A 15,389-nucleotide genomic window follows, 5' to 3' on the forward strand; every position below is an offset into this window, starting at 1 on the left:
CATCCTCCACCAGTCCCTCCTTGTTTGTTAATACAAGGTCCAGCAGAGCGCCTTTCCTTGTTGGTTCCTCCACCACTTGCATCAGAAAGTTATCATCGATGCTCTGTAGGAACCTCCTGGATTGCGCCTGCCTAGCTGTATGGTCTTCCCAGCTGATGTTGGAGTGGTTGAAGTCCCCCATGAGAACCAGGGCCTGTGATTGTGAGGCTGCTTGCAGCTGCCTGTAGAAGGCCTCATCAACTTCCTCCTCCTGGTCAGGTGGCCTGTAGTACACACCCACCGTAATGTCACCCGTGTGAGCCTGTCCCTTAATTCTAACCCACAAGCTCTCAATTCGTTCCTCGTTTGCCCCCAGGCCAAGCTCCATGCTTTCCAGTTGCTCCCTCACATATAGAGCAACTCCACCACCTCTCTTTGTTGGCCTGTCTTTCCTAAAGAGTCTGTAGCCATCCATGACAGCATGCCAGTCATGCGAGTTGTCCCACCACGTTTCTGTGATGGCGACCAAGTCATAGCCGTCCTGCTGTACAATGGCTTCCAGCTCCTCCTGTTTATTGCCCATGCTACGTGCGTTGGTATAGACACACTTGAGCTGGGCTGTCAATCTCACCCCTGACCCTGGCACGCCAAGCCTGAGCTCGTCCCTAGTGAGCAGGGCGATGTCCCCTTCCCCCTTCGAACTTAGTTTAAAGCCCTTTCAATGAGCCCCGCCAGCTCGTGGCCAAGAATCCTTTTTCCCCTTTGAGATAGCTGTGATCCACCTGTTGCCAGCAGGCCCGGTGCTGTGTACACCTCCCCATGATCAAAGAAGCCAAAATTTGACCAATGGCACCAGTCCCTGAGCCACCTGTTAACCAGGTGAGTTTTCCTGCCCCTTTCAGTGCTGTTCCCTGTCACTGATGGGATGGAGGAAAACACCACCTGCGCCCCTGATCCCTCAACCAGTCGCCCCAGTGCCCTGAAGTCCCTTTTGATGGCCTTGGGACTTCTCTGCTATCTCGTCCCCACCAACCTGAATTACCAAGAGGGGGTAATAATCAGAAGGCCGCACTAGACCAGGGAGTTTCTTCGCAACCTCCCTAACCCAGGCCCCAGGGAGGCAGCAGACTTCCCTGTGGGATGGGTCCGGTCGGCAGATCGGGCCCTCTGTTCCCCTCAGAAGGGAATCACCTGTGACAATTACCCTCCTTTTTTTCTTAGCCGAGGCAGTCGTCATATGTGGGGCTGACAATGTATTTCATGTATTTACATTCCCTACATATCTGTAAAACACTACCAAGAGCAATTCCTACTCTACAGATATAAATAGCGACCCAAAACCTCAGATAATGGAGAAACACTCCCTCCAGGTTAGGTTCTGTGTTTGGGATAATTGCTTTAGGCTCTGTCAATATATCTATCACCTTTAATCAGAGGCTGTTGATTATCAGCCTGTCTGAAAGACAACCCTGACATTTCTGAAGCTAGGTTCTCAGGCACAGCAGCATCTAAACTCTCTTGAGCAGTTCTGGAAAGGAAAAAAAAGTCTTAAGTCTTTCCACTGTTCATAGGCTTCACTCATTGGTGCAAAGCCCTTTAACAGAATTGTTTAGACCACATAACACCCACAAGTCGCAATTTATTGAAGTTTGGCAGTCTAACCACTGCAGACTTTTTCAGAGTTGATCCCCACAGTAACAATTATTTTCTGCTTTATTGACTCAGGGAAATTCATTCTAGTTTTTCTCCCCTTACCTCCCATCCACCCTTTTATTTCTATGCCATGTTTCTTCATTCTCCCTTGTGCCTATTGTGCCTTTTGTGGTCAAAAAACCCTACAGCTAGTATTTCCTCATGTTGCTAGTGGAGACTGGAGCAGCCTGCATAATTTGTCCCCTTACATGCAGGTCTGCCCAAAACTTTCCAGTTTATCTGTTTGGCCACAGCGTTGAGGTTTGCTCCATTCAGTAAAACGAACTTGAAGTTGTGAGTCATTATCAGGAGCTTCTGGGTTTTCAGGGCGTCCCCATGAAACAGGGAATAGAGACGACTGCAGTTTTTACGTGTTCGTTGTAATAATCGCCGCAGTTACACAAGCCGTGCAGCACAGTCAGAGCTTCGCACTGTGGCTGGCTGCACCCTTTGCACAGTCACACAACAAAAATCACGGGTCACTAAAGGAAATGGGATTTTAAAATGTTAACAGGTGAAATCGTGGAATTTTTTTCCTCATTTCCCTTTTCAAACAGATTTCAGTCATTTATGTAAATACTTTACACACGCACGCGTGTGTATTTGAAAAGCAGGGCTCCCCACGATCTTTACAATTCCGTAACTTCGACTCTCCTGAGACCAGCAGCTCTGCTTGCAGGGCCAACACCAGCCTCACCAGCCCCCTGGAACGGCAGTGGTGGCCCGGCGGAGCCAGCCAGTCGCTCCCCACCACCCTTTCTGCCCAGCACAGAGCTACCCTCCCGCCAGCCCGGGAGAACCGGGACCAGGCTCGGCTGCCAAAGCCAGCCGAGCTAACCTCACGCTCTCGGCCTGCTCGCCCGCCTGACCAGGGGCTGGCCTCCGGCCCTGGCCTCACCTCCCGCCAGGCCGCACCGGGCCGCTCGCACACACGCTGGCCCACCCGCACCGCCAAGCCCCGCGGCGGGGCTCGGGACGGCAGCCCGACGTGGAGACGGCCCGCAGCGGGTCCGGCGGAGCGCCCGGCCCCAGGCGGGTGGGCTGCCCCTCCGCCGGCGGCGGGGCTCAAACCCGCGACCCCCACGGCCGGCGGGCTGCCGGTGCGCGCCGCTCCGCAGCCACCGGCGGGAACCTCCACCTCCGCTGGGGGCGCGGAGGCACCTGCCGGCATTCCGCCGCTCCTGAAGGGGTCGCTGTGGCACCCACGCCACACGCCGGGCTCCGTTCGCTACGCCCGTCGCCCGCCCTCCGCCGGCGGTGGGGGGGCAGAATCTCTGAGTCACGCTCTTCGCGATTGGGCGAGAGTTTCCCGCCGGCCAATGGGAGGTGCCGGCTCGCGGTGACGCGGCGCCCGCCTTTGGCGCCATCTTGCCGGCGGCGGGGTGAGCGGAGTAGCGCGCTGGGCCGGGCCGGCCCCGCCATGCCGCACTACCAGGCCTGGGAGGAGTTCACGCGTGCCGCCGAGAAGCTCTACCTCGCCGACCCCATGAAGGTGGGCTCAGCGCCCGTCCCAGAGGCCCCGCGGGAGGGAGGGAGGAGCGGACGGACGGGTGGGGTCAGTCGGGTCTGGTCTGCGCGGTAGGCCCCGGGGAGGAGCGGCTCTGTGGTGAGGCGGTGGGCGCGGGCGGCGCGGTGGCTCCGGCGCTGTCGCTGTGTGCTCTGTGACTGCCCCTGGGGGGAGTGGGGGGTGGCCCCTGAGCCCCGCGGGCCACCCTCGTCGGGCTGCGGAGCCCGCTGCGGCGGGTGGCAGGGACAGTAGCCGTACCGCGGCCCGGCCCGGTCTGGCAGTACGCGGCTGGCCGTGCTCGGCGGATGCGCGCTGCGGTGGCCGGCTGGAGGGGTTTGTCGAGGGGAGAAGAAAGCATTCGTTCGCTCTTCCGTTGCGTCGTTGCCTGCGGCGTCGCTTCGGACTGGAAGGTGTTGTATTCGGAAAGAACAGCTGCTCTCGGAGTTAGCTTTCTGGCACATGACAACTTTTTGTTTCTGGTACCGTTTTCAGGAGTGTAGTTTGTGCGAGCAGTAAGAGCAACCTTGGGCTTCAGAATCAGCATTGCGTTTTAGCCAAAAACCAGCACAGAAGGTAGCGTGGAACTGATGTTCCTGAGAAGATTTCTGTAAGAAAGGCTTAGTTTTCTTCACCAAAAATGGGGGACAGGGAAACCTGCAGAAGTAGTGCTTAACATCCATCCGCCTTTAATTGGTACAGGCAACCACTTCATATGCAATTGCCACTTACCTACTGATAATAAAATTGTCCTGTTTTACCTTCTTATGCTCTGTAATAGTTGTTTAAATCAAAAAGGAGGGATGTCACTGCAGCCAGGAGCAGCTCTTCCCCTTTTCTTAAGGGGTCTCCAAATGCAGTTTCTCCCCATCCATGCCAATAAACTCGTCTATTTATGAAAGAGTTTATGTAGGCTCCAGGGTCACAACACGAGTATCCTCCTTTTAATTTGCCAGAGAACTAGCTTGGGGAGCTTTTGTGTGTAATTGGGCTTGTCAGGAAACTGAAGGAGGAACAAGAATTGTGGGAGGTAGATATGGGCTGGTGAAGCTAGGTCGTGAGTGCTCTTGCCTCTTGCAGGATCCGGTTATCTATCGAGTCTGTGCCTGCTGCTTGTGGCAGCCTGTTTTGCTTTTGGGCCACCTTGGTTGAGAGAGGTACTGTGTTACGCAGCCGTTGTGGTCTGAAGAGGACAGTTTCTTAAACAGCAAGGATAAATCTGTGATGAGATCCATCTCAGAGCAGGAATTTCAGTATTTATTTTGTAGTTGGGGAAGTTTGCAAGACTTGTTTATGGTATGAATTCAGAATGTTCACAAAAGGGCGCTTTACTTAGTTACTGGTGCTGGCTGAGAGGAGAAGCAATAGATACGAAGTCTCTGCGGCCAGTTCTGCCTTCAGGAGGAAGCATTTAATGCTCAGTCAGTTGCTGAGGGTGTTGATTTTTATCACCATAGTTTTCAGAACTTTGGTGATTCAAGAGTCCAGAGGGACTGTGGACAGGTTCAAGCTCAGGGCAGGTGACTATAGTAGTAGCTGTTTTCAGTGAGAAGCTGAGTGCTTGCTTTCAGACTTCCAGATTAGCCTTACTGAGTCTTGAAAGCAATCTAATTTGAAAGAACTCTTTTCAGTCCTCTGATCAATTACTCTAAAATTGTTATTCTTGTACCTTCCCTTTCCACTTGCAAAAACATCAGAACACTTCAAATCTGTGTGTAGGCTTCAGTGTAGCTATTGAATTAAGTGTAGTGACTGGAAATACGACTTTTTTACATAATAGTTTAGCTACCATAGAACAAAAATAAGTAATGTTGCGCTTACCCCACTCAGTTAATCCTGCTCAAGTCCTTATGTCGAACTACTTCTTTTAAGTGCTCAAGTCTATAAACGCAAGTTTCCATTTACTTTTTCTGAAGTATGATGTATGGTGAGGGGGTGTCTTGTATTGACATGACTCTCGTAGTTTATCTTGCCTGTCACTGAGGTCTCTGCAACTGTCATTGCTGTATTTACAGTGGTTTTGAACATGCCCAATGTTAAGTTTCCTGATGCTGCTGTGATACAAGTTCAACGTGCTAGGTAGGGAAATCACAGAATGGCAGGGGTTGGAAGGGACCTCTATCGGTCATCTAGTCCAACCCAGCTCCCAAAGCAGGGTCACCTACAGCAGGCTGCACAGGACCTTGTCCAGGCGGGTCTTGAATATCTCCAGAGAAGGAGAATTCACAACCTCCCTGGGCAGCCTGTTCCAGGGCTCCGTCACCCTCAGAGGGAAGAAGTTCTTCCTCATGTTCAGCTGGCACTTCCTGTGCTTCAGTTTGTGCCCATTGCCCCTTGTCCTGTTGCTGGGCACCACTGAAAAGAATCTGGCCCCAAATGTGGTGGTTCAACTTCCAAACCATTGTGACTGTAGGATTACTGGCCAGTAGACAGTAGACCTGAGTACTGCCACAGAGGTGGTGAAAATTTGAAGCAGTACATATTTGTAGTAAAAGACAGTCTGAATTTGGGCGGACTTCCTTCAGATATGTTCTGACGATTGTTAGCTGTAGGTGCTAATTTATAAAATATTTGTCATTTCAGGTGCGGGTTGTTCTCAAATACCGACATTGTGATGGGAACCTCTGTATCAAAGTAACGGATGATGTAGCTGTAAGTACAGAATATATTCCCCCTTTGGGGTTTATTGTCCATCTCAGGGACTTGCATTTTGCTGTCAGTCACCTTGGGAGCTCTTAGCCATTGCTTGGGAGTGCTTGACAGTTCTAAAAACTTGTGCTCGGCCTTCCCTAGTTGCTGTGTCTCTGAGAGACATTGGCCTGTGGTTCAACTCTGCACAGTCCAAGAAAAGTTCTAACACTTCAGTGGTTTTTTTTTGAGGGTGTCGGCTAATCATTTTGGGATTCTATGAAAACAAGCACTACAAAAATCTTGGCTCTTCTCTCTGGGTGAAAATGCTCCATGGAATGACATTGGTAGCTTCTGCTGAAATATTTGAGGAGCATCTTCACACAGATGTGTTCACTAATGTGAGCATGGTCCTTTTTATTTGCTCAGAGTGGTAACAGCTTCTAGCTGTAGGTTCCGCTCCTCCTTTGTGATTATGAGATAGTGGAGTGCTATCAGACTGAATGACAAGATTCACTTGCAGCTCGGAGATGCCATCTTCTGCAATGCTGTTATGGTGTTAGTTATGCATTTAGTAGACACTGTGGTACTTACACACAACATGGAATTCTGCAGTGTTCTTCCAAGGGTTGTTGTACAGGGAGGTGGGGCACCTGCGCTTGCTAGTTGCCCTTGTTCTAAATAGTCTGGGCGCTTAGGAACGTGGGAGGGGTTAGGATGTGAGGTGGTGGGCAGCGGGTAGAAATGCGTCAGCGTGTGCGTGCTGATGTGCACACCAGCGACAGGTTCTTGGTGCTAGTGGTGTTATAGCCAAGTTGTTGCTTACTCTGCACTGCAGAAAAACAACAGTAGTCTGCTCTTCTCTTGTCTTCAGATTTGGAAAAATCAGATTTCTTCATTCTGGGAAAAGTAGCTTGGCATTGGTATTTCCAGTACCTGGGAGAGATGTGAAACTCCAGTAATGACACTTCTTGACAGGATAATAGGGCTTAGTGGGGTGAGATACTGAGTGTGGGGCACTGATAGCAGGGGGAAGTGAAGGGCAATTAACTTGAAATCTTCCATAGGGGAAGGCTGGAGTCAAGTCATTCCATGAACTTGGACTGTTTTCAGTTATAGGCCTTCTTACCTGCTTCCAGCCATGGAAAGCTGTGACACGAGTGGAGGGGAAGGAGGTTGATTTGGTTTTGTGGTTCTGGGTTTTTGTTTTGTTTTGGTGGTTTTTGGTTTGGTTTGTTTTTTTCTTTTTTTTTAATAAAAGCGGGGAGGGAAGTTTTCCTTGCTGCTGACTCTGTAGAACAAATATAGCTGAAGGAAAAAATGTTTTTCTGCTCTTTGTCTCTGAATTAAAATAGAAATTTAATGCTGGTAAAAGTTGCTGTGTTGACAGTGCTGAATAATGGAGTGTTCTGTGGTTTTTATCACTGTTAGATCAGCCTGGGCAGTCATACTGATGCTGTACAGGTGTAAGAAATTACTTAGTCTGCAAAAAAACACACTGGTATATTACTTTTGTTCCTCTTGCATTTACAGGCTTATCACATGAAGGAGTTCCTTTTGATTTTAATCAGATGTTATGTTCCTCATTTAGGACTGTCTTTGAAACAGATTTTTCTTGGGGGAGGGGATTCTCTTCAGTGGAAAATACACTGCCAGTGACATCAAATCAGTTCAGTAACATTAAGGACTGTGAAAGGCAAAATAAACTTGCTTTCAGGATATAGAAAATAGGAAAATAATTTCAGGTTTAAAACCTGCTTCTATTTTTAGACAGCACAAACAAGGGTGTCCTTTAAAGAGAGCTTTAAAACCCAAGTTTTAGCACCTTTTCTTGAGAGAGAAGAGACTAGGATAAATCATGAGCTTCCATGTTTTCAAAATGGAAGACATGAGCCTTTCAGAGAAGCTTAAATGTAGACACAGATGTGTATTTTAAAACAGGGTAGATGTGTGTTGGTGCTGCCTCATGGTAACAACTTGCCACAAATGAACAGTTAAGTGCTTACCTTGTTTTGTGTATTCCAAGAACAAATTTGTTGCAACTATAAACAGTGTAAAAACAGTTCAAGTGAAATCTGATATTAAGCACTTTCTCTTACAGTGTTTGCTGTATAGAACAGACCAGGCGCAAGACGTAAAGAAGATCGAGAAATTCCACAGTCAGCTAATGCGACTCATGGTGGCTAAGGAATCCCGCAGTGCTGCCATGGAAACAGACTGAATTGCTGAAAATAAAATGAATGCTCCGGTCATATTTCACTGGAAGAAAATATCTCTTGGATTTGAATGAATATTGGGACAGGAGATGCTTTTATGTACCGAAGTGGACTGATGACAAGTCTGAAGCATTTTTCTCCCCCAGACTCCGCTTTGGAAAACTAGAAAAATAAATGCTTTCAATTGAAAGCTTATATTTATTTTTGGGAATTGAACAAGAAACTAGTCTTATGCATTAGGTATGCTAAGAAGACAAGCAGATATATGTACAGTACTTTAGTGTGAATTCGATGGGCCACAACCATATTTCTGGAAAGTTACTATAAAATCTCATATATATTTCATTGTGTTCATACCTTATGCTGGTGTATTCTCACAGTGAGAAGGTTTATTAACCTGACTAATACTGTAGCATGATGACTGGATCTAATAAATATTTACATAAATGATATACATCAGTGGGTTTAGAAGAACGGTTGTTTTCTGAACTGAAATGTTAAAATTGGCAATTTGTATTAGCACTGTCACTAGCAAGATTTTAGCTGTTAGTATTGATCTTGGTCATAAGCTGTGCAACATTACCTGTGATGCAGTTTGTAGAACTGTTATATTGGCTAAATAATTAAACTTCTGTATTTTAAAACTTAAAAGTAAAACTTTGCTTGAATATTGCTAGAGATCAGTGAGAAACTGGGAGTTTCTTTTCTGCTTATGCAAATACTGTTATTAAACAGTAGTCAGTGGCTTTTTTTCAGTACTTGCACTATTTTGTACTAGCAGGAAGGACCTTTTCTCATCCTTGCTTCAGGCAGAGTTGAAGTATATCAGCAAGACAAATTCTAGAAGTTCTTGCGTATTATGTTCACAGAAAAATGCAACCAAACACTAGCCAGAATCCTTATTTGAGCAGCTTGCTAACTCTGCGTTTTCAGATGTTACGTGTGGCAGATGGATGTCAGCCAACTGAATAAATGGATGAAAATCAGTTTAATAAATACTTAAATACTACTGTCAAAAATAGACCAATGCTCCTGTGGCTTAGACTTGTTTCGCATTGTTACCTCTGGTAGGGTGATGGAAGCCTTAATTGTCTTTTGCAAAGGGTTGTTCTTAAAAACCCAGTAGCTGAAATTGATACTTGCTTTGACTAGATCTTGCATACTTAAAACCAGATGGATTTTTTAATGTAATTATGTTATTGGCGTAAGTAGGCTTTTCCAGGACTAATGTTTTGTGTTAAACCAAGCCACGAATGTAAAGCAGAGCTATACAGAGACTTGGCTGTAGTGGCATTTATATATAACAAAACAATCTACTTAAATAGCTACCTGCTGTCACCTACATAAAAATAACGGAGCTACTCGGTAGCAGTGGAGTTCCCACATTGCCAAAGGCTTGAAAAAAAACCCCAGGCTTGAATATTGCATTAGAGTGCTCGTTCAGCTGAACATATAATGTTGCTTATTGTTGGAAAATACTGCAGTACTAAATACCCAGTGGCTACTGAGATTCTAGTCTGCAGGAGTGACTGGTACATATGTTTCATTTTTCTTCTTGGATTGGCTTTTGAAATAAATCCAGAGAGATGGCTAAACTTTGTTCATCATTAAACTTTGAGCTAGTGCAGTGCTGAAGATTCTCCTGGATGCTCCAAATTATTTTCTTAATATTCCTAATAGCATATTAAGTATTTTAACAATTGTTGTCTGAAGTACTGTTGTACAGTAGGAGTGGTTGCTACACAGAAGTCATACCAGTGAAGATTGAAGCTGTTAAACTGGCAGGCGAAAAGGCTGCAGCTGTTTTAGTGTAATTTTGGACATCTCTTATGAATTGGTTTTGGCTTGTAGATGTCTTCTGCGAGCTGAGGTACAGAAAGGCTTGAGTGGTGTTTGCCCGTGCGTGGAGGATAAAAGTAGAGAGAGACAGAGACTATAGAGAGACTTGGTGTACCAAGTGGCTGAAAGGCTTAAGCTGTATACCTGAGCAGGTTTGAGGGGGGCAGTTACAGTACTATGTATTAGAGTGGCAGTTGTCAAGGAAAAGAGGCAGGGAAATGGATTTCTAGTTTTCTGAATTCAGAAATTATTTCTGTAAAACCATAAGGAAATAGTAATGCTACTTTTGTAAGAGTATATGTTGTTAAGCTTGTTCTCCATATACTCACAGAAAAACTGGAGCGATTCTGTGCAGTCATATACAAGAATAATGATAAAGCTACCGCTTTGAAAAAGAAAAAAGTGCTTTTGGAAACTTCTTTAGAAAAAGAGACAGGAGCTTCTTGACTTTGTCCTGGAATTTTCAGCAACTTTGATACTGCGTTCATGGGGCAGTAGAAAAGCTGTGAACTCAAAGCTCTGCTTTTCCTTGCTTATACTCTTGTTGAGAGTGTGCGTGTGTGCATATGTACACTGATCACTTTCCTAATAAACTTTTGATGAGTTAGTCCATTGTATTGCCAACTACTTGAATGTGTCCACTGGTATCTGATGAAAAATTCATCTTAATTTGGCAGCTGCACCAAAGGGGTGATTGAATGCATTGCATGCGAAGCACTGAATTTGGCAGCCCAACATGTCAGCAAATGCTTCTGAGCAGCAGCCCGGAGTTGTGCCTGTTACAGGCTGCAAACGGCCAGCGCAGGAGCAGATAGGCAACCTGTGCAGTTACAGACAGGTAACCTTCGCAGAAGTGGAATGATTTAAAAAAAAAAAAAAAAAAAAAAAGGACATTCTCCCTTACTATAACTCATCTTGTTGCTGCATGTTAGTTATCTTCAGTAATTGTTCTGTTTTGTGAGGATAGTTTAATAATATGAGTCTTTTTATTGCACAAAGAAATTGGATTAGTTTACCCATGGAATTTATTCTGTTTTTCTGGTGTTCTTACTTCCTGGATTCTCTGAATGTCTTGATTTCAGTTCTTCCTTTGTGCACAGCACTTAAGCTGGCTTTGTGTCTGAGCTCTCTTCTGTGCAGCTACATCACTTCTGTTGCCCTTTAGGGCTTTTAACCCTGGGCTTCTCTGTATGTGGTCCATTCTGTAAGCGTATTCTGGGTTACAGGAAGATTTGTAAATTAGAAGTGAGAATTTTGGTCACAGGTCATTATTTTAGAGATCCTTATGGAAGAGGCTTTAGTTTCCACTGAAGCCCTGACCTAACACTTTTAAGAGTGACGGATTTATTCTGGAAAATGGGATGCTGTGGTGCCTGAATCTGTCAAAATTGGAAATGGAACTGAAGCCAAGCAGATGCTTTTAGACATATTTTAACTAGTAAGTAATTACATTTCATCTCAGTAAGTTCCTTCCTGCAATATAAAACTGGGTAATATTCAACATTTTGCTATAATAAATGTTAAAACCCCCTAGTTTCTACCAGATGCGGTCAGTAAGACTTAGATGATCGGTTACCACCATAGGTTGGTCTTAAAAGATGATCGTCTTAAGGTGATCTGGAGGGTGTGTTAGCCCTCTTGCTGTAGGCAGAACAAGTCTGCTCACTGTATTTGTCTTCAGTAAGTAAGGATGGTAACACACTGTTGTCCCCCAATACACCTGTGCTTTTTTCACTGCTCGCTTATGGGAAGACAGAGCTGTAACACAGAAATGATACTATAACCACATTTTAAATGACATTTGAGATCTAGAATGGAAAAATGAATATACAGAAAAGAGGTCGGTTTTTTTCTGTGACTTACTCTCATCTGGACTGCAGATTCTGCACAAACCCAATTTCCTTCAAGACTGAGCACGAGTGGGTGACCTTAGGGAGTAGGAGCTTAGCTGAAAACAGTATCATTCTTTGTACAATGCTCTGTGCTGAGGTAACTTTTAAATCTGATTGAAACAAAGCTGTTTTGGTCAAGTATATGTAAGGAGTCATCTTGTTAGATAACTTTCTTAAAGGATCTTCACTTTTTTAAAGGAAACTATGAAGAGCTACATCTATTTTTTTTGCTGAAGTTAATAGTGATTTGCTTTTCAAGACATGAGGGTGTCTATTCTCAAAAGCTAATACCACTTTAAAGGTAGATGCTGCAGGACTCAAGATAACACAACTGTTTATAAAGATCTTATCTTTTACAAAGGCCTTGAGAGTTCAAGGACTGGTGTTCAAATACAAGCAAGAGTTGAATTGTCTTTGTTGCTGGGGATGACATAAAACCATGCCTGTCATCTCTTATTACTGTTACAATAAGTAGACTCTTGAGACTGGTTTCCAGATAACCCTCCTCGCCTTTATGCTGGGCTGAAGTATTTCATTTGAATTACTATGCACTGAAGGCAGATGTGGGTTTTTTAGTCTGTAGGAATGTTGGTTTTGGGATGAGAATGATGCTACGGTATTTTAGAAGCAGATTAGTTAGCAGGATGCAAAGCATGGTAGTTTGCTAACCCCTGCTTATTGTGCAAGTTTCTGTAGGTCCTGTAACTCCTACAACAGACTAAAGGCTCTCAGGAGAATGTGGGCTTAAACTGGACTGTGTAAAACTGAAGTCTGTGGGAACTGCGCCAGTAAAAACATGGTCACAGTGTGCTATCAGTGTTAACTGCCTTCGTGCAAGTACAGGCCCTATTGTTGAACGTAGTCTTTGTTTCTGCTGAAGGTTATGTGCAGATTGTCTTATACTTTGCCAAAGTTATACGTAGGTGTGTGTTCTCAGAGTCCTGTAATGGGAACACAATTACTTTCTGCCATTCTAAAAACATCTGACGTCATGAGTGCCATCTCTGGGCGCTCTCAGTCATGCTCCTCTGTGAAAATGTGCAATCTTCTAGTTAGAACCAGTATGCTCAAGCCATTAGTACTCCTCAGACAATTCCTAGGTGTTGTGAATGTTGATATTGCAGAACTAGGAGTATAGTTTTTCCTTCAAACTGTGATGTTGGTATTTATGAAAGTGTTTTCTATTTAAATCAAGACCAGCTCTAAGGATATTTTGCTTTGTTTTTATAGCAAGTTTTGATTTTGTGCTCACGTTCTTCTGTCCCCTTTTTTGTGGCAAATCTTAGTCATTTTGTTAGAACTTAAAAAATCAGTCATACTGAGAGGTCTGGGAGAGATTGGGGTTTTTTTTTGTCCTTTGAAGTTATGTTTGCATGTTGGGTTCATTTTTTTGTCTGGAAGTGATGTCTGTTCACAAAAGGACTAGTCTGCATTGTTCTGCTTCTACTGAGCAGAGTCTTCCTGAGTATAGCTATGTGTTTACAGGAAGATTTCAAAGACTGGTTTCTTGGAGAGGGGGTTGAGTTTTCTGGAGACCTGCTGAATGGCTTTGCTGGCTGGTAAGGAGCAAATGAGAATTTGCTGCTCGCATTGGCTAGCATAAATATATATTTTAACTGGTTTGCTCATGCATGTAAATACAGCCATCTATAATACAGTTCTGCTATCATTATGTGGCTAAAAGATGAAAGCCTTGCCTCAGGGCACTGACAAATGAGCTCTGGCAAACTGTGTGTGTGGCTTAAAGATGCTGCTTCCCGAAGGCATCTGCTCCTCTAAGGAGTCAGCAGGCAGGAGGATGAGCTAATGCCTCAGACACCTCCGTGTGAAAGTCCATGTCTCACTTTAAATTGCCATAAAAGATATCTTTTAAATTTGGGGGCAGGAGGGAAACTGACCTTTTCAGTGAGTGACACTTGTGGGGGGTTTTTTTTGTTGGTTTTTTTTTTGAAACACATTTGTGGTGGCAGTGCTACTGTATGGCTGAGGGCTGTAACCAAAGAAACGGGATTCTCCAGGGACTGTTCGTTTGTGCCCAAGGCAAACCTCTGTGTTGGTCACACAGCAGACCCGCATAACCCATGACTGTATTTAAACATGCAAATAACAACTATGTTTTTAACAGAGCAAACAGCTGCTTCGCAAATAGCTTCTTCACCACTGCAGAAATATTCCCTGCTGGTCATCTAACAAATGTGCAAAGACTGGGATTCCACATCAGCCTTGGTGAATGTGACAGCTGGCTGCTCGTCCCTGTTGCACCAATTCTAGTGTGCTCTCAGCTGAACCATTTCAATTTACCAGTGCATCAGAAAACTCCTTAATCTTCTGGAGAGCTGTTAGTTTGGTGTTCTGCCTGGTTAGTGTGCTGAGATGGCTTCACAAAAGGTCAAATGAGTGCTACAGGGGGTGAAATGGAGGGCTTGAGAGCTGCCAACAGGAGTGAGGGGAACGATGGGAGCGAAAGAGCCAGCAGTTAGATTGGCTTAGGCTGCTGTGGACCCACAGCTGAAACAACTTGCACTTTGTAATTTCGCTGACTTGCTTGTAAAAACCTCCTGTCTGTCCCATTAAATGCTTTGTAATATACATGCCATACAATATTTACCTAAAAACTAGGTATGTCTGAATTTTTCTGTGTCGTTCTAGTTCATATGGATGTTACTGAAAGTGGAACCAAAGATTGTAGCGTATTTTCTTCCTAAAGGCCTGTAACACTCTGGTAGCCTCTCAAATGGAGTAACCAGAACCAAACACACCATACAAAGTGAAGATTATATTGTGGATTTATAAAAGTGTGCTGTAATTCTTAAGATTCCTGAAGTGCTGATGTTGGGGCAGAGGTTTAAGAAGGGATCAGAATGTTGAAAGGTGTATGTGACTGCAATAGCAGTGGCTCAGTGTGCAGTAGCTCCAAACCAATAACTTCTGAAGGTGCCCCCAGAATACATCCAGGTGGCCAACCCTTGAAATGCCTACAAATACTGAAACACCTACTGGGTGTGATTTCATTGGTGGTTAGAACGGGCTATTTTGATTTCATGATCGGCAAAGTTTTCTTTCTTCATTCTTTTGACTTCTATGTTAAGCTTCCTTCTTTTCTGACTCTTCAGTCCTTTCTTCTTTTTCATGTGTCTTAAACTTTTTATTTCTTTTTAGGTCTTTAAGACACATTTTCTCTTACTGTCCTCTATATAGTTGATCATGATGACTTTTTAGTTTGCTTGGGGGAAGAGGATTGTTCACAGTTACATCTTTAGCTTCTTCTGCTGGTGGGTGTTCATAGAGGATTTCGTTCTCACATCTGAGCTTCGGCAGAGGGAGATGCTGCATTGTCACACTTGCGAAGAGTATGTGTGTAGGTGTCACAGAAGCATTAATAATAAACTGCATGACCAACTTCCTTATCCAATAATAGCGTAAGAAAATAGTTTTTCTGGATATCAAAAAGAGCACTTAGGCTTCAGCCAATGAGAAATTCCTTCAGCTCAGACTCTGTGTTAGAGCACTTATCTAGATTGCAGCAATTCATTTACTTTCCTGTAATGCAAACTGCATACACTACTTGACATTATTTTATTTGGCTGATGACTGTCTACCAGTCTACAACTCATAATGATTAGATATCAGCAATTCTCC

The 15,389-nt window shown here is 44.6% G+C and overlaps 1 protein-coding gene across 1 annotated transcript; it reads left to right on the forward strand.

The window, feature by feature from the left end:
- Nucleotides 1–3,006: 3,006 nt before the first annotated feature.
- Nucleotides 3,007–10,482, forward strand: SRP9 (signal recognition particle 9). Its single transcript, XM_075413083.1, has 3 exons — nt 3,007–3,163; nt 5,759–5,827; nt 7,905–10,482. The coding sequence occupies exons 1-3, from the start codon at nt 3,092–3,094 to the stop codon at nt 8,022–8,024; spliced, it is 261 nt and encodes an 86-aa protein (XP_075269198.1). The 5' UTR covers nt 3,007–3,091; the 3' UTR covers nt 8,025–10,482.
- Nucleotides 10,483–15,389: the final 4,907 nt, after the last annotated feature.

The sequence above is a fragment of the Opisthocomus hoazin genome, chromosome 2, assembly GCF_030867145.1.
Source record: "Opisthocomus hoazin isolate bOpiHoa1 chromosome 2, bOpiHoa1.hap1, whole genome shotgun sequence".
Classification (NCBI taxonomy): Eukaryota; Metazoa; Chordata; class Aves; order Opisthocomiformes; family Opisthocomidae; genus Opisthocomus; species Opisthocomus hoazin.

What these genes read in the sequence shown, in the direction of transcription:
- SRP9 (XM_075413083.1), top strand. Translation starts at nt 3,092, where the DNA reads ATGCCGCACTACCAGGCCTGGGAGGAGTTCACGCGTGCCGCCGAGAAG. An exon ending in ACCTCGCCGACCCCATGAAG is followed by an intron (nt 3,164 to 5,758) that starts GTGGGCTCAGCG and finishes TTGTCATTTCAG; the next exon opens with GTGCGGGTTGTTCTCAAATA. An exon ending in AAGTAACGGATGATGTAGCT is followed by an intron (nt 5,828 to 7,904) that starts GTAAGTACAGAA and finishes TTTCTCTTACAG; the next exon opens with TGTTTGCTGTATAGAACAGA.